This window comes from Maniola hyperantus, chromosome 18 (assembly GCF_902806685.2).
Source record: "Maniola hyperantus chromosome 18, iAphHyp1.2, whole genome shotgun sequence".
NCBI classification, from domain to species: domain Eukaryota; kingdom Metazoa; phylum Arthropoda; class Insecta; order Lepidoptera; family Nymphalidae; genus Maniola; species Maniola hyperantus.
The window spans coordinates 4971578-4993853 of record NC_048553.1 but is presented as its reverse complement, the minus strand read 5'-3'; the positions used below and the strand labels follow the sequence as shown (position 1 = coordinate 4993853).

General features: G+C 36.8%; 1 protein-coding gene across 4 annotated transcripts; it reads left to right on the top strand.

The window, feature by feature from the left end:
• The first annotated feature begins 367 nt into the window (after positions 1–367).
• Positions 368–21258, top strand: LOC117990675 (uncharacterized). Of its 4 annotated transcripts, none has more exons than XM_069504435.1 (10): positions 368–494; positions 566–644; positions 2177–2290; positions 2701–2888; positions 12030–12172; positions 13152–13326; positions 14852–14949; positions 15967–16074; positions 17682–17848; positions 18166–21258. In XM_069504435.1, the coding sequence occupies exons 1-10, from the start codon at positions 448–450 to the stop codon at positions 20266–20268; spliced, it is 3222 nt and encodes a 1073-aa protein (XP_069360536.1). In that variant the 5' UTR covers positions 368–447; the 3' UTR covers positions 20269–21258. The 4 variants fall into 4 exon arrangements, with proteins under 4 accessions (XP_069360536.1, XP_069360535.1, XP_069360537.1 ...); XM_069504434.1 differs by having other exon boundaries at positions 17670–17848; positions 18166–21250; XM_069504436.1 differs by lacking the exon at positions 15967–16074 and having other exon boundaries at positions 17670–17848; positions 18166–21257.
• Positions 21259–22276: the final 1018 nt, after the last annotated feature.

The window sequence follows — 22276 nt, the reverse complement described above, 5'->3', positions numbered from 1 at the left end:
TAACTACTAGTTCATGACCACAATTTAATTTTTTTTGTGTGATGTAACCACAAATTCACGGTTTTCAGATTTTTGACCTTATGTCTGCTATAAGACCTACCTACCTGTCAAATTTCATGATTCTAGGTCAACGGGAAGTTCTCTGTAGGTTTCTTGACAGACTAACAGAGAACAAATCCTTTAAGCGTTCCGTTTTTCCTTTTGAGGTACGGAACCCTAAAAATAAAGAAGAAACTTTTAAAAATGTTACTTTTCAACACATTTGAATAAGACGAAAGATCTATTTTTATCTGAACGTTCCCTTTAAGAAACGCGTTGCTTAAAATAACTATTACCTACCTACTTAGTTGCATCCGAGTAGACACGTAGGATTTAGTCGACACAAACTTATGTGACTTCACTTCTAAATGTCTTTGTTAGTTAAATTAACTATCTCTTCATTTTAGTATGTCTAACGTAAAATTAGCCGTAAGAGTTAGGCCATTTACAGAGAAGTTAGTGTAGTATACCTACTTGTTTAATAAGTTAATTAAGTTGCAAAGTTTGATTGAATCGTATTTTTTAGAGAACTCAAATCAGAGAAAGAACGAGTGCCAGTTGTGAGTGTAGCTGATGAAAATACTGTAACCATCACAAATATAAAGGTGAGTAAATACCTACCTACTTCATTATCGTCATTATCATCATCAACCCATGGCCGGCTCACTACTGAGGATGGGTTTCTTTCAGAATGAGAGGGTTTGACTATGGTTGGCAGACTTTACATACCATACCACACACGGAGAACTCTCAGGAATAACATATATGTATAGCTACAGGTTTCTTCATGATGTTTTCCTTCACCGTCAAACCAAGTGACATTTAGTTGCTTAAAAACGCCCATCGACAGGTCGAAATGGCAATCGGGGAGGGAACGTCCCACACACCCGCACAGCCCCCGCGCTAACCCGGTGCCGGCGAGCGCGGGTGACATGCGGGTGTGCGGGGCGTCCCCCTGCCACATACCCCGATTGCCATATCGACCTGTTGCAGACTATAGATACTGTACCTACCTACCACAATGTTTTTTTAGGGTTCCGTACCTCAAAAGGAAAAACGGAACCCTATAGGATCACTTTGTTGTCTGTCTGTCAAGAAACCTACAGGGTACTTCCCGTTGACCTAGAATTATGAAATTTGGCAGGTAGGTAGTTCTTATATCAGACATTAGGGGAAAAATCTGAAAACCGTGAATTTAAGGTCACATCACAAGAAAAAAATTAAAATGTGTTTCGGACAAATATTGCTATTTTCGACATTTAAATAATAATAATAATAATAATAATGATCTTTATTTCAGGCAAAATGTACCCATATTATTACAGAAGTTAATAAAAATTATAAATAAAATAAAATAAAAATATTAAAATCTAAAATAAAATAATAACAAAAATAAGTACAATAATGTATATTGTATAGTATTTAAAGTAAGATTGCTATATCAAGTGGGGTTTCATATGAAAGGGCTTTACCTGTACATTCTAAAACAGATTATTTTTTATTTTTATAGATAATAATTTTTGATTTATCATACAAAATGTCGATAAAATATGATTGTAGTACGGAACCCTCAGTGGGCGAGTCTGACTCGCACTTGGCCGGTTTTTTACCTATAGGTATGTACCTTCTTTTATATAACTAAATAATTAATCGCTATAATATAATATATTTAAATATTATAATAAAAAATAAAACCTAATTAAATAATGTTTCAATCACTAATCACGAGTATAAACATATTATTTTAAGATACCTACCCACGTGATAGGAATGATAGGTATTTTATTTTAACGCACAAAATTTTTATGTGCCTGGTCTTAAACCCCAAGTGCATGTTTTTATTAACTAAAGTCCAAATCCATGACAGACAGTCAAATTTACATTACGGTTACGGTTAAACTTTGACCGTCTATAAAGGTAAAATGGTTTGCGCAAGTAAGGGTTTGTTAATTTTGGAACAAAATAATACCTTTGAGGTCAAAGGTATCAAGGAGGTCCTTGATTAATCATGGAGGTATGAATACCGAGTTGTGAGAATACCCAATTTGCTTTTTTATTTGCAGTGAAAATTTTAACGTAACTTAATGTAACTTTAATCACCTTCCATGCAACTGGACCTAATTTTAAAAAATGCTAGGTAAGCGCATCAGGGGCAGGCGACAGCCGCGAACGTGTGCGTCGTTTTTATGCTGACTACACTTTTGATAGTGCGTGCTCACCCACGCATCTGAACTACGCTTCGCAGGAAAAGGTAAGGATCTCTTAGCTACTAGGTATTAACGGCAGAAGTTATAAGAATTATTATAGCGTGGCATTTTTCCCGGATTGTCACCCTATTTTTAACCACTGGCTGTGCCCACAGCTCCGCTCCCGTGGTCTCAGTGTATAGTAGGTGTCGCCTTGCGCCACCCAGGACTCTGCGCCGGAGTGCACCGCTCCCCTTACACCCTCGGGTAAAGACGGCCCTGCACTAGGTGACCCGCTCTGGCTTCGCTTGGGTGGAGCTTAGAAAATCGGCGTGGGGGTAGAATTTCCTGTAATACTTACGTATTTTTTGTTTTGTAACCGAAAACCCAAATACTTACTAATTTTCCTATATGTATATCTAGGCTGTTTCTAGTGAAGATATGATTAAAATTATTTATAGGTATGATTTTACAGGTATTCGACAAAGTTGGTCGTCAAGTACTGAGCAGGATATCGCAGGGGCAATCAGCATGCGTTCTTACTTATGGTCAAAGTGCTACAGGGAAGACTCATACCATGATGGGTTCAACAACGCATCCGGGCCTGGTACCGCGCATTTGTATGGCTTTGGCTGATACAAGGCCGTTTGATATAACTGTCAGGTAGGTACGTGTAACGATTGTTACCGATTCAATGTGCATTTAGGTACGTTTGCGGTTTGACTAACCTTTAGTACCCGACAGGTCGAGACTGCAATCAGGGTGTGTGGGGTGTTATTAGACCATCCTATAAAATCGAAAGGTTATTTTTTTCAACGGTTGCGCTAGGTTAACTTCGGTCACATACCTAACGGCCTACGTAGAGGAGGGACTATATCCCGCGGAGGACAAAAATGGATCACTAAGAACTGCATCGCGTAACGTTCACGATTGACTAACACTGTAGTATAATATGAGGAGCTTTGTCTTCCGCGGACAGGTTAGCCTCTCGTCTGCGCAGACCCTAATTGCTCAATAAGTGGACGAAATAGTCTAAAAATCAGTATTAAAAACTGAGAAAATCAATTAATAAAATAGCTGCAATCTAGAAACTTTACGGGGCAGACTGAAAACGACAAAATTAGTTGATTCAAAACAAATCCGTTACATATTTTACTGTCGTAGATAGGTATCCTCTCCTAGCACATTACTACTGAGCTGAATTATTTAGTGTTGCGTTTAGAGATATTTAATATTACTTGAGCATAGATGTTTTAGAAAAAAGCTGTGATAGCCTAGTGGTTAGGACGTCCGCCTACTAATCGGAGGTCGGGGGTTCGATCCCGGGCACGCAGCTCTAACTTTTCGGAGTTATGGGTGTTTTAATTAACTAAATATCACTTGCTTTGACGGTGAAGGAAAACATCGTGAGGAAACCTGCATGCCTGAGAGTTCTCCATAATGTTCTCAAAGGTGTGTGAAGTCTACCAATCCGCACATGGCAGCGTGGTAGACTATGGCCAAAACCATTCTCATTCTGAGAGGAGACCCGTGCTCTGTAGTGAGTCGGCGATGGGTTGATCGTGATGATAGATGTTTTCCTTCTTATAAATGCTTTTTAAAATTAATATATAATCTGAAACAAATTGAAAGCTCTATAACCTCATGCCTTTGAACTATTAATGTATGAAATTGAACGCCGTTCAATTTTCTTTATTGTATGTATGGGGCAATTTTGTCAGCGCCAGCAAATTGTTTCGCTATCATTATGTAGTGCAAATCACAGAGTAGAAATATAGATTTACATATGGGTTCCGTAAGGTATAAGTCACAGGACCAGCGGTTTAGGCTGTGCGTCGATATATAAGTCCAGTCAGTCAATCAGCCAGTCAGTCAGGACTTAGAATTTTATACATATACAGTTAATTTACGTAATTTTCAATGTCTAGGTAGGTTCCTATTTAAAAAGTTATAAGTTAGGTATCTATTCTGGATAAAAAGCACTTTTTGTCCTCACTTCTAAAATTCAACTACTTATTTTACAAATTTAAGATCGCTTATCTACGATTGTTTTCTTTTTCTGTAGCTTCAGTTAAGGTTGAGACACATGAGAAAACATGGCAATTGTTATAACTCACGCGATACACAAATTGCTTCTCACAAATATTTTTATAGTAGCTTTGCCCGCGACTTCGTCCGCGTGGACTACAAAATTTCAAACCCCTATTTCACCCCCTTGGGTGTTGAATATTCAAAAATCCTTTCTTAGCGGATGTCTACGTCATAATAGCTATCTGCATGCCAAATTTCAGCCCGATACGCCCAGTAGTTTGAGCTGTGCGTTGATAGATCAGTCAGTCAGTCAGTCAGTCACCTTTTCCTATTATATATTTAGAAGATTAGTCATGACATGACGCCTGTAATTTTTGCTTTCATTCTTTGGTGATTTATTTTTTCAGGTTTGGATTCAATATTTATAACAGTGATTTTTTGCTTATTTAGAGGGGATCTAAAATCCAATGACGTTACCCGTAGCTGGTTTACTTACTCTTCGGTGCCCGAGACTAATTATTGTACCTACATTCTAATTTCAATCAAAGGAAGCTTGAAGGGCAAGGCGAAATATTTTGCTACCCGTACGAATTCCCCGATTCAGGCGGCGCGAGACCGTATGGGAGTCCCTACAAGAGACCTATGTCCAGCAGTTGACGTCTATCGGTTGATGATGATGATGATGAAGATGTGACCCGTACGAATAATACCTCATATCTATGAAATTCCTTAAAAAGAGTTTGCAATTTTACTCGCTTTTTACCTTCTATACGTTTGAATGGAATGTCTGTGATAGATAAGCACATATTACCATTTACCATACAATATCCAATACCACATTATAGTTTGTAGATATTAGCAATGATAAAGAGTTATATAGGCGAGGGTGCTAGGTTTGCGTGTCGTTTCATCCTTGAGCTAGCGGCACTACGTCTCTTTATCACTGTTCCAACTTAAAAGTTAATATGATGCGTGTTACAACTTAAAGTTGTGATAGACTTGATAAAAATGATTTTAAAACTCAATAGTTCAACGGTGAAAGAACGCGAAATATAAATGAGTGTATCATATGATACACTCATTTATATTTCGCTCCTATTCGGCATATAGTATTCTATGCATGCATAGAATTCTATAGATAGGTGCCTAGATATAGGAGATACTATGTAATAGACGAGAGATGGGAGAGGATGACAAGACGATTAATGCAAGAGCGATCAACAGATGATCGACAGATCGACGGTTGACAGACGTAATGATCGATTTATTATAAACGAGTCTACCAAAAGTTAGAGTGAGGGTAATATAAAAGAAAGAAAAGTAATAGTACACAAATTAGTAATTGAGATATTCGCTACGTAGAAATAAAAAACAATTTATGTCATTTGTTTAAAAAAATCTGAAATCCACAAAAGGCTCAAAATTTCAAAAAGTATTTAGGAGTTTTTTTTTTTTTTTTTTAATACAATAAAACTTAAAGCTAGCCTTATCTAATTACTATATAAATCATGACCGCGTGGAATGGTGCCAAGAATACTGGCTGCATTTCCGCGCTGGACAGCTAGGCTGATCCGCTGCGCAAAAAATGAGCCAGCCCTTCTGTCACCAGTTGAGGCTATTAATCGCGGTGAAATGTCTCGTAAAAAATTTTTAGCACTAAGACTCCATGGCCCCAGGGTCTCCACGGCAAACGGCACAAAAATGTAACTCTCTATAAGAGAGGCATACTTGCGCCGCTTGCCGTTTTCAGCTGTTTCTGCTGCGGCTCCCGGTCTTGATGCTGTCTTCCTGATATGACACGGGGCCAATGTGTCAACGCAAGTTGCGTCCCACATTAGCGCCCGTCCCCGTTCCCAGGGAACCAGCGTCAATCCATCATTTAGGAGTTGACTTCGCCTATAACCCTAAAACGGGATTGTGACATACGAACGATACAAGTACTAACGATATTAATTATTATTTATTAGTGTCGGTGAACAAAGATACACACAAAAACGTATTGAATTGAGAATAGATAACATCGTGTGACTTTATTTTGTTATATTACACTAGCGGCACGCTATGATGGCCGGTTTGACACATTACAATAGTGATGTGGAATGTCAATTTATTCTCGAACAAAAAACAATTAAGTTTTGTTTTTGTACCTGATTAAATAGGTTTAATAAAACAAAAATGTATATGTTTATTTAATTTATTTGAACGAACTGAATATTTGAACGAAAATGAATATACATACTTTATATGCACACAAGAAACATATGAATACAAAAGATACCGAAAAAGGTGCCACAAAAGGCCATAATTAATCAGATTCGTCCATACTACTATTTTCACTGTCGTCACTGCTATCATCACATACATTAATAATTATATGTTCGTTTTCTATAATATTATCTATTTTCACATCTCTTTCATAATCTTCCCTTATTAATTTAACAGTTCTATTCACAACCTTTTCCCAGTCTCCTTTAGTCACATGTTCACAAGCTTCTTCTAATAATTTTAGCATTTTTTTTGTGGTAAATGGGGGTTCTGTATTGTGTCTTGCAGCATATCCCTTAATTTGAGCCCACACCAACTCAATCGCATTATACTCACAATGGTAAGGCGGTAACCGTATAACTCTGTGCCCATGTTCTAATGCTATTTCGTCAATGACGTATCGGATCTTGGTTGGTTTGTTTTCTTTTAAAAGACGTACTAATTCCGCTTTTAACATATTCATGTTTGCATCTACGCCATTTTTACGAAGCCATGCGACGATATCAGCTTTCTTTTGGGATTGGGCAGGTGGCTTGTCAATTTGCATCGAGTGGTATGGGGCGTTGTCCATAATTATAATAGATGGTTCAGGGAGGCTACACAACATTGAGGTAAACCATTCAGTAAACTTTTCTCCATTCATGTCTTCATGATAGTCTCCAGTGGTTTTTGACGCAAAAGCCATGAGAGAACCTTCGACAAACCCGTTGATGGTTCCGGCGTGACAAATTATAAGTCGCGATCCTTTTCCTACAGGAACTTTGGAAGTAGATGCTGCTGTGTCATCGTTCCAAGAACGGCCTACAGTATGGTTAGCATTAAGCCATGTTTCATCCAAGAACACAACATTTTGCCAATTTTTGATTTCTTTCACTTGCCGTAAAAAAGTATACCTTGCCATCGCTATATCAAATCTTTCCATCAATATTTTGCGTTTGTTACATTTTTTGTATCGAAATCCAATGGTCTTCAAAATCTTCGTTAAAGAACTTTCCCCACCGAAGAATAATCCAGCTTCCTTCAGTGAATGCACCAACTTTTTTCTTGTTGGATACTCCTTCTGTAAATAGTAGCCGTAAACATGTCTTCGGATAGCATCGGCATCAAAGCTATCGATGCCTACGACTGGTTTTGCTCGTTTTCTCTTTTTTGGTGTGTGAAGTTTATTTTCTTCTGTGCCAGTCTCGCCATATTTTTTTTTAGTTATCCGTCTAACAGTTCGTTGTCCAATATTAAGCGCATCAGCTACGCGTTCAACCACTGACGTTATAGGTAAAATTGGCCCTCCATTTTGAGCTTCACGATCGAAATAGTTACGAAGGCGTATTAGGAACTCACGTGTCTGACTATTTAGAACAGTTCTCTGCGTACGTTCGGTCATATCGACGAAATCCACAACAAAGGGCTTGAACAGAGTCCAAATTAACGAGCAAGGGTCAACAGTAATGCAGTATCAATATTTGAAATCCAAAGCCAGGTCAAAACTATATCACAATCGCATTGCACTGACAGTTTATACTTTTCGAAGCAACGTCAATTCGAAACTGCTTTGTTTTGCATTGAGCATTGACGCGAGTTTGCCGGAGGTAGTAGTTGTGCTAGCCAGCGATCCTATGTGACGATCGTATTAGATTCCATTTTTAAAAATTTATTGATATTTTTTTGCGATTTCAGAGGTTTGTCCACATAGTGAAAATTGTTCATATTCACAAGTACATTCACCCCTTAAATGGTGCAAACTGATTTTTCTACACTTGTATACATTTAAGAAATCAATTTAATAAATAAATTTTGAGTCCTAAACCTAAAACTACATTCGATAAAATTTATGAATCTCTGCACATCACTATCGTCAATAAAGTAATACAATTATTTCCTTCAAAGTCGTTATCAATTAATACGGAACTTCATGAGCGGACAAACGTCAAACCGGCCATCATAGCGTGCCGCTAGTTTAGTGAATATAAGTACAAATACATAGCATTCTATAACCACAAAAAAAAATAACTTTTGCAATCACGAACAAACCGTCGATTAATGCCCTTTCACCTTCCCCGAGCGTAATATGGCTTCACACTTGGGCGGATTATACGCGAGCAGTAACGTGCCGCCCGCCCTACTCTGCCTAGTCCACCACAGTCAGTGTTTAACGCTTAGACAGCTCGTAGTTAACAGTTTTCGGACTTTTTAAATACTTACTTTCAAGTTAGACAATAAAGGTGTGATAAAGCGACTTCCGTCGTAGTAGCAAACATGCTTTCGTCAGGATAGCGCTTCTCGTAGAAATCTCTAGAAGTAAGTTGTGCTTGTGAATGTCTTTTAAATGTTTTCAAGTTTTTGTTACAAAATCTATATCTATACTTATAATAAAACTGTAACTGGACGATTTTTGTACATAAATATATATCTTAGTGAAACATTATTATCGATATAGACCCCAAACATTTTTTTGGAATTTTCGTCTGTCTGTCTGTATGTGCGTGCATATTCACGCGAAAATTACTGAACAGATTTAAATGGAATTTGGTACAGTGGTAGTTGATACTCCGGGTTAACATTTAGGGTCGTTTTATCCCGAAAAAAATTAAGGATTCTTCGGGATATGGGATGGATCCATTTTTTATCGATTTTACTCCATAACTCCGTCAAATTTCAACCGGTTTTTATAATTCTTTATTAATATAATATAATTCGGCGGTGACATAGTAACCACGCTACTGGCAAAGCCGTGCCACTAAGCGTTTTGGCGTTCCAGTACGATGTCGCGTAGTATGAGTAACCGATCTGAGGTACCTACCTATTTTTATTTTATTTTTATTTTTCGTGTAAGTACCAAAATTGTAGTTGTAGAAGTAATAAATTAAGTTACATATGGGTTTAATGAAACTCAAGTTAGCCCGCTTCCATCTAGACTGCACCATCACTTACCACTAGGCGAGATCGCAGTCAAGGGCTAACTTGTATCATAATAAAAAATCTAAGTTTTGTTGCAATCGGATGAATGGTGTAAGCATACGGGGCAAACAAAGCTACATTCATTTTATGTGCCTGTTGCATATCAATGTTCCGTAGAAAAAAATCATATATTAAGGCGAAGTTCACTAGCTTTGCGTATTTGTTAGTGAATTTCAAACGGTTTAATTTGGATTTACGATACAACCATTATTATACCAATTTTACCATTGGATTTACTTCTATAATGTTATTAAATAGTTTTAACACGCAAAGTTCGTATTAAGTCGGTTACTGATTACCTACGCATTACTTATTGAAACGTGACAAAGAAGCGTGAAATTTTGGCCCTATTAGCCGCAAGGCCGTCGATGTAGGAGAGACAGGGGGGTTTGATTGCACCCCGATGTTGGTTGAGATTTGAAACTTGATAATGATATCCCAAGATCTCTTTGTAATGTGTAATTGTGTAAAGTGTTTATAAGTTTTAAGTTAGAGCAGTACGTAGTCTAACACTTACTTACTTATTACTATACTTGGTGCAATTTCGTCAAAATCATCAAGTTATTGTGCGTGATGTGCTTTCAAGCTAATGAAAAGAACAGTACCTACTAATAACTACTAACATTTATTTTTATGGATTCCTACAGCACCATAACGCAATTGTGACAAAACTTAACCTTACAAATAAATGCAAAAATGTGTCTTCTGTCTGTCTGCTAGATTTTCACGGCTTATCCGTTAAACCAAAGATAATATATTAAACAAGTACAGATCGCTCACTCTCTATTTAAAATTGTAACTAGTTCAAAACTATTACTAGATGGCGTCACTTGGTTCGTATGAAATATATTTTTTATGGATTTGACGAAATATCATATTTTACTTGTCTGGTTCATCAAATTTATTTGTATTTAGTAACAAAATACAAAATTTTCACAACATCACCATCGGAAAAAGCTAATTCTTAATTTTAATTATTGACTCATTGAACTTTACGATATCCATAGCATTTTGCTTTGGATAGCTGAAGTAGTATTACAAAATTCCAGTAGATGGCGTAACAAAATGACTTGTTATTTGAAAATAAAATTATTATTTTGCCTTTGGATTGGTGACGGTTGAATTTGACGGTGTATTACAATTTTCTGAGTGCTTTTATTTCTTTTCCCTATTTCGTTTGGGAATTGTTTCTGCTATATGAACTCCGAGATTCTGCTAACCTGATTACTTGTACTTGCTCCTGGATTTTTGATGATGCCAAACTGCTGACCTACGCTTGATACCGGACCCTCTGATGATTGCCTGTGATTTTGGATTTCGTTTATTATTTGAGTAAAATTTGAGTTGGCTCTAAATAAAATTGAGTTTCATCAGCTGTTCGATAGAGTGCACTAAATAAATTCGCATCTCACATTTTAGCTTGCACAATAATGCCATCACACTATAAGGAGTTGACCTACAAGGTACCGGCGACTTAAAGGAGTTTTACGCAAGCTTTAAATGAATGTATGACGTTAGCGATCTTACTTGTATATATTATCTTTGGTTAAACCAATTTTGATGAAATTTGGTACAGAGATAGTATCTCGGGAATGGACAAAGGCTGTTTTTTGTCTCGGAAAATCAAAGAGCTCCCACGGGCTTATTAAAACCTAAATCCACGTAAATGAAATCGTAGGATCATCTATTTGGTACAAACATAAGCTTTTATTTGGAGGCTAACATAAGATATTTTTATCTCGGAAAATCAAAGAGTTCCCGTGGGATATATAAAAAAGTGGGGTGTGGAAGTCCCTACGAGAGACCTATGTCCAGCAGTGGACGTCTATCGGTTGATGATGTTGATGATTTAAAAAATCTAAATCCATGCGGAAAAAGTCACGGGCATCATCTAGTTTAGAAAAATTTTGCTGATTGACGAACCCTAGTTGGGTGTGCCCGTATCACCCCGTAGAAAGATGGTGCAAAACTAAAACTTAGCAGTTTTGTTATAAATTTCCCAACTTCCCAAAGCAACGGAGGTGATAAGTCAACGATTTTTGGCCATATAATATTAGCAGTTTGATAAATAACTAATAATAATTTTTAGTTCTGCTACAAAGCGGAATTATAAACATACTTACCATTGAGAACAATAATTAAAAAAAATATTTAAGATCAAAGTATGTGTAACGGTGTGTATACAAAATAACTAAATAGGCATCTACATTGTGTTTTTTAAACAGAGTGCGCTAGCGTAGCACTTTGCAGTGCTACGGATGCTACGGTTTAGCTACGGGGTTGACCTATTTTTTGCCGAAATGTGAAGTAGATTAATTATTAATAATTTTCACAAGTTTATCCGTGACTGTATGGATTGTAATAATGTAAGTATTTGAAAGAAAACCTGAAGGATATAGGATTAGATTTTATTTCGTTAGGTCTTAAAGGAAAGAGGATTTAAATATAAACCAAACACCAGATAGACAAAACTCAAAAACCTAAGTAAATCTTAGGGTTTACTGTGAATTAGGTACCGTAGTATGGGCTTTTATACTAACAATTTTTTTACAGTTTTCTGGAGATATATAACGAGCGGGTGCACGATCTATTAGCGGGTGAAGTGTTGCCAGTAAATTCTCTTCCAAGAAGAAAAGGTAATGCTCGCAAAGACTTGCGTGTCAGGGAGCATCCTACTAAGGGACCTTACGTACAAAGTAAGTAAATACTCGATGGTTTTTAACAGACTTCAAAAAAGGAGGTTTTGTATTAAACCTAAACATATACGTATGTTTGTTCACGGTTTTCTCATAAAATAATAAACCCATTTGGATATTTTTACTTACATCATCTACATACTTTTAGGGAGGTTTCAGTATATATTAGTATCATTCTTATGTACGAAATTATTTACATAATTGTATATTGACTGTCAATTGATGTGAATTTATTTACACAAAAAGCTTAAATAAAAATTCTTTTCAACATTCATAGTATACCTATAGACGAACCGAACCGAACAAACAAAATAACTGGCCAAGTGCGAGTCAGACTCTCACACCGAGGGTTCCGTACTAATCTTATTTTTTCGACATTTTGCACGATAAATCAAAAACTATTATGCATAAAAATATATAAAAATTTGATTTAGAATGTACAGGCAAAGCCCTTTCATACGATATCCCACTTGGTACATTAATCTTCTTAAAGTTGAAAATACTAATTATGTGTTCATGAACACCTTTTTTTGTGATGTAACCAAAAATTCACTGTTTCTGATTTTCCCCTAACCTGACCTATAATGCCTACCTACCTGATAAATTTTATGATTCTAGGTCAACCGGAAGTACCCTGTAGGTTTCTTGACAGACACGACAGACAGACAGACAACGAAGTGATCCTATAAAGGTTCCTTTTTCCTTTTGAGATACGGAATTCTAAAAGTGTTTTTTTTTGCTTTGTACGGAAATTTAAAGTCGGTTCTTCTTTTTGAAAATAATGTTTAAAGTACTTTCATATTTTACGTTATATACGTCGTTCACGGCAGAGGGATTAATTGGATTATCATGTACACACTACGTATAGATACGCCATAGGTGGAGATGGCAATCGGGGCGGGCACGCCCCGCATACCCACACAGCCCCTGCGCTATAACCCGGTGCGAAAAATTTATGACAAACTTTTCTTTAATCTAGACCTACGGCAAGTGACGGTGCATGACGCGGAGTCCCTACTGACCGTGGTCACAGAAGGCTCGCGGAGACGTTACACTGCCGCGACTAGACGGAACACATCTTCCTCCAGATCACATGCTCTGCTTGAGTTGGTGACTCCATACTGCAAGCTACATCTCGCCGATCTTGCTGGCAGGTAGGTACTTCTATATTTTATAATTTTATAGTGTTGTACACTACAAAAATTATAAAATATAGTAAATAAAAGCAAATATGTCACTTCTCGTTCAAAGACCTGCATGGGCATTTGTAAGTAGTTTCGATAGCTGCAAAATGTCGCTACTAGATGGCATAAACAGTTGCTTCAGTACTGAGTGAACATACATATCACAAATTTCGTCACTGGTAGCAAGCGAACGTAGCTTAGTGGTCAGAGCGCCGGGCGCGTTCCCAGGAGACGCGGGTTTATATGTATTTAAAATGATTTAGGTACTTCTAAATGTATAAAGCTGTGATAGCCCAGTGGTTAGGACGTCCGCCTTCTAATCGGAGGTCGGGGGTTCGATCCCGGGCACGCACCTCTAACTTTTCGGAGTTATGTGCGTTTTGAGTAATTAATTATATCACTTGCTTTAACGGTGAAGGAAAACATCGTGAGGAAACCTGCATGCCTTAGAGTTCTCCATAATGTTCTCAAAGGTATGTGAAGTCTACCAATCGCACATGGCCAGCGTGGTAGACTATGGCCAAACCCTCCTCATACTGAGAGGAGACCCGTGCTCTGTAGTGAGCCGGCGATGGGTTGATCATGATGATGATGAAATATATAAAAGGAAAAGCCGACTGACTGATCTATCAGCTCAAGCCTCAAACTACTGAACGGCTCGGGCTGTGGTATGCAGATAGGTAGCTATTATAACATAGACATCCGCTAAGAAAGGATTTTTAAAACTTCTACCCCTGAGAAGAAGGTGAGCTTGTTGATCTGCCATGTTGGATTTGTCATTACTTCGTACGTAAGTTGTGCGAACGCCGACGAAGCCATTAGTAGGTTTTTCATTTCATAAATTAGTTTTAAGAAAGTTTGGGAGTTATGAGGGTACTAAAATAAACGTATTTGCATACTGACAGATGTAGCTGTTAAAATCTTAGTAAGCTAAAATATGTAAATTGTGACTAAGGGCGAAGGCAACATAATTAAGATTAGTTAATTATTCATAAACTGACATAAAATAATTATTTTAATAATTTATCGAGTAAACAGGATTTGCCGTTCCCTTGCCTTGGCCCTTCGATATAATTTGTGTTCTTGAAAAGGTATATAAATAGATTTAATATTTTTATAAATAATCGACAATAGGTACTGTCTGTATCGAAACATTTATCATTGATTGAAAAATTTCGAGTGTGAATCGGACATACATTTTTAGGGTTCCGTGCTCGAAGGGTGCCAATTAACGGTACAATTTTATGTTGTTAAAGCTAAGTTAAGCTTAAAAATAAGCTGATTACGGTTTCATTTTAATCGTCTAATAAAGAAAGATAGTAGTTTACCTAGGTTAAGTACTTAGGTAATACTTCTACTTGGCATCAGGTAAGTCGGAATGTGCGCACATGAAATTGAAATACCTACCTATATAATTGTACCTATCACATATATATTGTGTGGTGCAATAAAGTATATACATGCATACATGATAAAATGTGACCTGTTGTTACAGTGAAAAATCAGGCTGGGAGGGTTGCGGTGGTCGTCAAAAAGAAGGAGCTAACATCAACAAATCATTAGTAGCGCTGAGCAATGTTATATCAGCCCTTGGTGTGTACAAACCTTAAGTACCTACCTACGAATAGTGCGCGACAGGTCGAGATAGCAATCGGGGAAGGGACGCTTCGCTTCGCACACCCACATAGCCCCTGCGCAAATTTTTTTTTTTTTTTTTCATTATTGTTGAGTGCCAATTAGCTACTCAATTATATTACGATCTAGCCTAATGTATGACTAATAAGTAATTTTATTTTAACCTAAACTTATAAATTATCTTATATACTAAGAAATTGTCCACTGACGCATCTTAGTCTTTCTTGATTTGAGATATGACCCTTTGTTCACGTGTTCTTTCAGCACTTACACTATATGTACACTATCACTAATCACTATACACTAACTCAAAAGGTTTGGTCCTTTTTAGTCTTCTCACTGTCTCCGTTACGTCAAGCAGCTGGATTGCTTCAACGTTAACGTGGTGGTGAAGCCTATAGTCGTGGGCTTTGGCAGATTTGGTGATAACTTTATGGACGTATTCAATTTGAAGGTCCCTATGAATATCATCATTTCTGATGTACCAGGGTGCATTTATGTTATATCAGCCCTTGGTGTGTACAAACCTTAAGTACCTACCTACGAATAGTGCGTGACAGGTCGAGATAGCAATCGGGGAAGGGACGCTTCGCACACCCACATAGCCCCTGCGCTAATGGTACGATTACACCTAACGAGTACAGTGGCGAGTCAGTGTCCTCGGCCGAGTACTCGGTTGGTATAAACACTTAACGAGTGCAATTTCGCCACAATTTCTCAGCCACAGCACTGTCTCGGCCGAGTGACATTTTACTGTCTCGCTTCACTACTCGGTAGGTGTAATCGTACCATAACCCGGTGCGGGCGAGCGCGGGTGACGTGCGAGTGTGCAGGACCTCTCCCCGCCTCATACCCCGATTGCCATTTCAACCTCTTGCGTACTATACATACGGTAGTGTCGTCGAATATCCGGTTAGTGTAGAACCCTTCGTGTGTGAGTCCGACCCGCACTTGACCGGTTTATTTTAATTTTAGTAAGTGGTGGTTCTGGCCGTGGTAGGTTCGTGCCCTATCGCGACTCAGCGCTGACTTGGCTTCTTAAAGATTGCTTTACGGGTGGTGGAAGCATCTTCATCATAGCAAGTGAGTAGTATAATAAGTACTAGCTTGCTTGGATAACTGGTTGTGCTAACTGTCCAGGAATCTATCTATACCCGTGTAAAAAATCACGTCAATCCGATTCACCGTTGCGACGTGATTGAAGGACAAACCAACAAACAAACACACTTTCGCATTTATAATAAGGGTACTGATTGTTTCTCGCAAATGTGAGAGAACTATACAAGTTTCGCCCGAAATAGCAATTACCAACATCGTTTAGTTTAAAAGGACTCGGCTGGCGCCTCGTCCTTTCAACATCACTTGAGAAGTCTTCGGCTTCGCCTCGGCCTTACAATAATATTCAGCCAGTAATCGCTTTATTTCAGTCCTGGACTGTAATGTACTATTGGCTTATGATCCTCTTTCAGCATGATCCACTGATGAAGTTTCAGGGCAACGTTCGATAAAATTTTCATATATGGCGCTAAATTACTAACACCACTAAAAACGAAAAATATACCTATATCTATATGATCTATGCTTTAGGTCAATTCAATCCTTACGTTACTTCCCCGATGCAAAATAAATTAATTACTTCTATTATAGTTCACAGATTTTGTGGCGAGGAAACATGAGGAAAACTGCAGTGCCCGCTAGCTGTAACTCTTCATCTATGTCATTGATTGACACGACCTAAACATTAAATCATAGGTCATCTACACTAATATTATAAAGAGGAAAACTTTGTTTGTTTGTTTGTTTGTTTGTTTGTTTGTTTGTTTGTTTGTTTGATTGTACTGAATAGGCTCAAAAACTACTGGACCGATTTTAAAAATTCTTTCACCATTCGAAAGCTACATTATCCACGAGTAACATAGGCTATATTTTATTTTGGAAAAAAATAGGGTTCCGTAAGATATTTGGGTTTTTCGGACACAAGGTGTAAAAAATCAACCAGAAAAGTTACTTATTTTGCGTACGCTGCCTAAACTATAAAAGATAGAACCATAAAATGTTCTAATTAATTGTAGATCTTATAAATATCTACAAAAAAGTCCGCGACACACTATACCCATCTATGTCGAGTGAGGCACAGCAACCATTTTTTTATTTAAAAATCTTGAATTTTTTTTGGACTACATTTAAACGCGTTTATTTTACTCATGCTATTAATCCTTATCAAAATAAATGATTTCATCACTAAGAACAGTTTATGGAGATAATATTTGGTCTTTGAATGATTAAAATTGGACGTTTGGTTTTGAAGTTATGGCGAAATTAAAATATTACGATTTCTGCTGCACGGCCCGTTGCGAAGTGGGCGTCACCAAGGCGGGGGTGCGCGTGCGGGAGGGGAGTTTAGATCTATGAGTAATTCGGCAACAAATGAAGAAATACCTATGTATTTCAGGATTTTCGGAAATTCAACCCCCACCTCGATTTTCTAAATTCCACCCGAGCGAAGCCGGGGCGGGTCAGCTAGTAATAGATATAGGTATTACTTTTCGTTTTTAGTGGTGTTAGTAATTTAGCGCCATCTATGAAAATTTTATCGAACGTTGGCTAGAAACTTCCTCATTACCACTATCCTCATTACCACTATAAGTACCTATTTCAATTGTTTCGTTTCTATGTAGCTGTATCACCAGGAGCAGCGTGTTACGGGGAGTCCGCGTCCACGCTCCGTTGGGCAGCCAGCGCGCGCTGTTTGCCAACTGCTCGACCGCTCGCTGCCCCACAGTTGATATCTAAAGCGGCCCTGCAAGCTCAGCTTAACCAGCTGTTGGCTGGTCTTGCTAACCATTTCATTAAATACGTAAGTTTGCCATAAGTACATAGTTTAGAAATTTATAATTAGTAGTTTGAATGGATTGAAGAAGCAATGTTCTTTTAGTGCATGCTAGGTTCACACTTGATGACAATCATGCCTGATGGAAAGTAATAATGATGTCAAAATTGGGAAGTGCTTATCTAAAATATGCATTTATTCACTCTTGCTTTAAATTATACTCAAGTTAAACGAGCCAGGAAACAAGAAGGCCGGACGGGCCTTGAGTTATGACGAGGATTTACGCTTGTAAGCAAGGTATTAATATGCATGTATCAATCTAACGTCTTTTTACCTTTTTTTAGAAACCAGACACTGGGCAACTTATATACGATGATAAACATTGGGATCTACAGATAAATAAAAGACAAAGAGTTGACAATCAAGAGGCAAACATAGGGAACATAATGAATTTTCGATATCCGAATACTCGTAACTCGGAGTCCACACCATCGTCAATTGCAAGCGGTAGTTCGGATATCATAAACAACATGGATAATAACGCAGAAATAAGCAACGAAATTAACAAAGAGATGGATAAACTATTCGGCCCTGCCTTAGAGAGAACCAGAAGCGGGAGTGATATAGAAGTAGCTGCACCACTAAAACATAGAAAAAAACAATTTCGCTCTCAGGAAGTACTATCTAATGACAAGTCATTACATAATTATCAAGGTGATCGCCTATCTGACGCTGATCCTGATGAAACTCATAACGATGAACTCAAAAACAAAGAAGATAGAGTACCACAAGTACCGATACTTTATGACAATCAAAGAGCAGAAATTATAGCTTCAGTAACAGAAAGACTATATTCTAAACTCAAAAAGAATGAATGTACTCCTAGTAATGTGGAATCGAAAGCTGTATCTTTAAATGAATTAAAAATTTGTTCCAATGCACGGCAACGTCTCATGGAGATAAGCAAAAAAGCAATGAAGAATAAAAGAAGAATAGGAATACCAGCGCATACACAAACACGAAGATTTGTGGTTCGCGTTAAAGATCAAGGAGTTGATATTCAGACAGATCTTCAGTCGTACGTAAGACACCAAAATCAAGCTTGCATATTACGGCAAGATGCTAGTACTGAAACTATTCCTATTACACCACGATTAAAAGAAATAGCAGTTGGACCTAAGTACAGTAATTTGAGTTTCGAAGATAGAAGTACGACTACTGAAAATAAACAAGTGGTATGTAGAAGTTCGTCTGTAATGACAGATATTCTAACAACGAGTGATAGATGCACTCAAACACAGCTTAAACCATCGCCACCTAGACGTAAAAAACGTAAGTCTATTTATTCAAAGTATTTAAAGAAAATTGATAACATGAAGTCTAGCACGGATGAGAATAATGCATCTCCTATCATCAACATCAATATATCCCCTATGTACCAATCAGATTCAGAATCTCAAAGTTCAGCTGAAATAACCGAAAATACAACAGAAGTTGAAACAGAAAAACGTAGTATAACAACAACACCAGATTTGTTGACAAATCATAACAATATTGTTAGACAACTTGAGAAAATTCAAATAGTTGAAGGAGATGATCAATTAACAGAAAAACTGAATGATCCTTGTCCAACTAACAACTTAATCACATCGCAAAACATAAAGCAAGAGACGAATGAATTTGATTTTTCTGAAGACGAATTACCTTTACCTCGTGTAACCGCAGATTGTAGTAGAAAAGTAGGTAGGAAGGACTACATTGATTTAATTCTTGGCCGGACTGAAGATCTTTACCCCTACAATATAAAACTTTCTTCAACAAAACAAAGAGATGAAGCGAATAGAGTTATAAGATTTAAAAATATAGATGACCCAACAAAATGTTGTAGTAAAAACCAGCGTAGAAAATCAAGTACGAGCACAAAACCAAAAACTGGTGAAGAGAAATATGAATGTCCAAAAGATACGGAGAGTGACTCTGATTTATTAGAAACAAGTGAAAATGATAGTTTTATTTGGAAGAACATAGATAAACAATCTAAATATCAAACTAAGCAAGACAAAATATTTCTGGGTTTGGATAATGAAGATAGTTGCTCATGTAGAATGAAATCGCGCCGTGAAAAACAATGTTATCTCGATTACAGTAATGAAAATGAATTAAAAACGAACAAACCAAAACAATCTAGATTTGATAACAAAAACAGAAATGACAAATCGTTCGTTTCAATTGAGAAGAATGTTGAAAATGCATGTCGAAGCCTGGAATCCTCTGTGAATAGGTATAAAGATTACCTTGAAGATTTCAAAGAGAAAACTCACTCTTGTGGTTCAGAATCCTATAAACGTACACCAACTGAATATTTACAGCATTTAATCAAATTGAGAAAAGCAGCTGTTAAATCAGATACTTTATGCTGCAACATGCAGATATTTCAAGATGAATAGTATACTTAATAATATAAAAGCGAAAGTGTGTCTGTCGGTCTGCTTTTCTAGCTTTTCGCAGCTCAACAATTTAACAAATTTTGATGAAATTTGGAACTGCATTAACTTACATCCCGGACATTCCCGGGACAGAAAATCGAAGAGTTCCCACGTGTTTCTTATAAACGCTTTACATGTTTGGTACGTCCCGGAAATTGACATAGACAACTTTTTATCCTGGAAAATCAAAGAGTTCCCACGGGAATTTCAAAGAACCTAAATCTACGAGGACGAAGTCGCGAGCATCATCTATTAGTAGGTATATAAAATAAATGGTCGATTAAAAGTGTCTTGAAATGAGGATGGAATATTTCCCTCCGACTATTTAAAATAAAATTTTCGATTTATACTCGTTAGTATACCTATTAAGTATACTCTGGATATGTTAGGTATAAGTATTTTAGTTTTCTTTGTATTTCCTAATGAATTGTAACACTTTGTAATAAGGTTAGGATAGAGCATTTGGTATTATGTATCTAGTATTAAGTATAATATAATTGTATGTGTGAATTGCGTGAATGTAAAAATAATAAAAAGTAAGTATTCAAATTGGTATATTTTTTGTTTTTGCAATCAGCTTATTGTATTGTGATTTTTTAAAATAAATGTTAGTGAACTAATAACAATGATCATGGAAAACGCTTAAACATTACGGTTCGTTTGATTACCTACAGAAGAATATGGATATGGAGACGAACTTAGAAATAAAAACCGGCCAAGTGCGAGTTGGACTCGCGCACCGAGGATTCGTACTACAGAAGAAGTAAAACGGTAAGAATCACTTTTGGTAATGAATCGCAAAACTTTGTTTGTAGAGGTTTATTGTTAATATATAAAAAAAGTGTAATAGTTAGAGCATTAGTTTTATTTTTTCTGTAAAATATACATAAATTTCTAGTGACCATAATTATTTCAGATTTTTCGACGCTCCACTTCGGAGATAAGGGGGACGAATGGCATTTTTTTCAACATTTTGCACATTAAATCAAAAACTATAATGCCTACAAAAAATCTGTTTTAAAATTACAGGTAAAGCCCTTTCATATGATACCCCACTTAGTGTGGTTATCTTACTTTGAAAATTGAAAATACTAATTCTTTCTTCATGAACACATTTTAATTTTTTTCTTGTGAAGTAACCACAAATTCACGGTTTTCAGATTTTTTTCCTTACTTGTGATATAAGACCTACCTACCTCATCATATTATTTATATCATATTTTTAACCGACTTCCAAAACGGAGGTGGTTCTCAATTCAGGCTTTTTTTTACTGTAGGTATGTACACCGATTTTTCTAAGTTTTTGGATCGATTTGCAATTTTTTTTTTAAATCAACAGAGAAAGTTTCTGTGGTAGTCCATAGTACCAAGTATAAGATATATTACACTTATAACAAACTAGATGATGCCCGCGACTTTTACCGCGTGGATTAAGGTTTTTTGAATCCAGCTGGAACTCTTTAGTTTTCCGGGATAAAAAGTAGCCTATGTCCGTCCCCGGGTTGTAAGCTAATTAATTCCATACCAAATTTCATGAAAATCGGTTGAACGGTTGAAAAGTTAGCACACAGACAGACATACAGACAGACAGACAGACACACTTTCGTATTCATAATATTAGTATGGATGATCTAAAGCATGTCTTTAGTAGACCGATGTACCTACAGACTCCAGAGTGCGTGATAATACGATACCTAGGTGTAGGTAGGTATAAGGTAAAGTAGATAGGTACATACCTACTACATACTGTATATAATAAGGAATTAATTAATTCAATAATAATATTTTTTATATAAGTAGGTAAGTACTTTTTATTCTTTTTGTAGATATTTAAGTAACAATAGATAATATGTTTATATAAAATAAAATAAAAATAATTTGCTATTGTATTTAAATTAGATAATGAGAAATGAGATACTTAAGTATTTCTATGAAAAAAAAACCAGCCTAGTGCGAATTGGATTCGCGC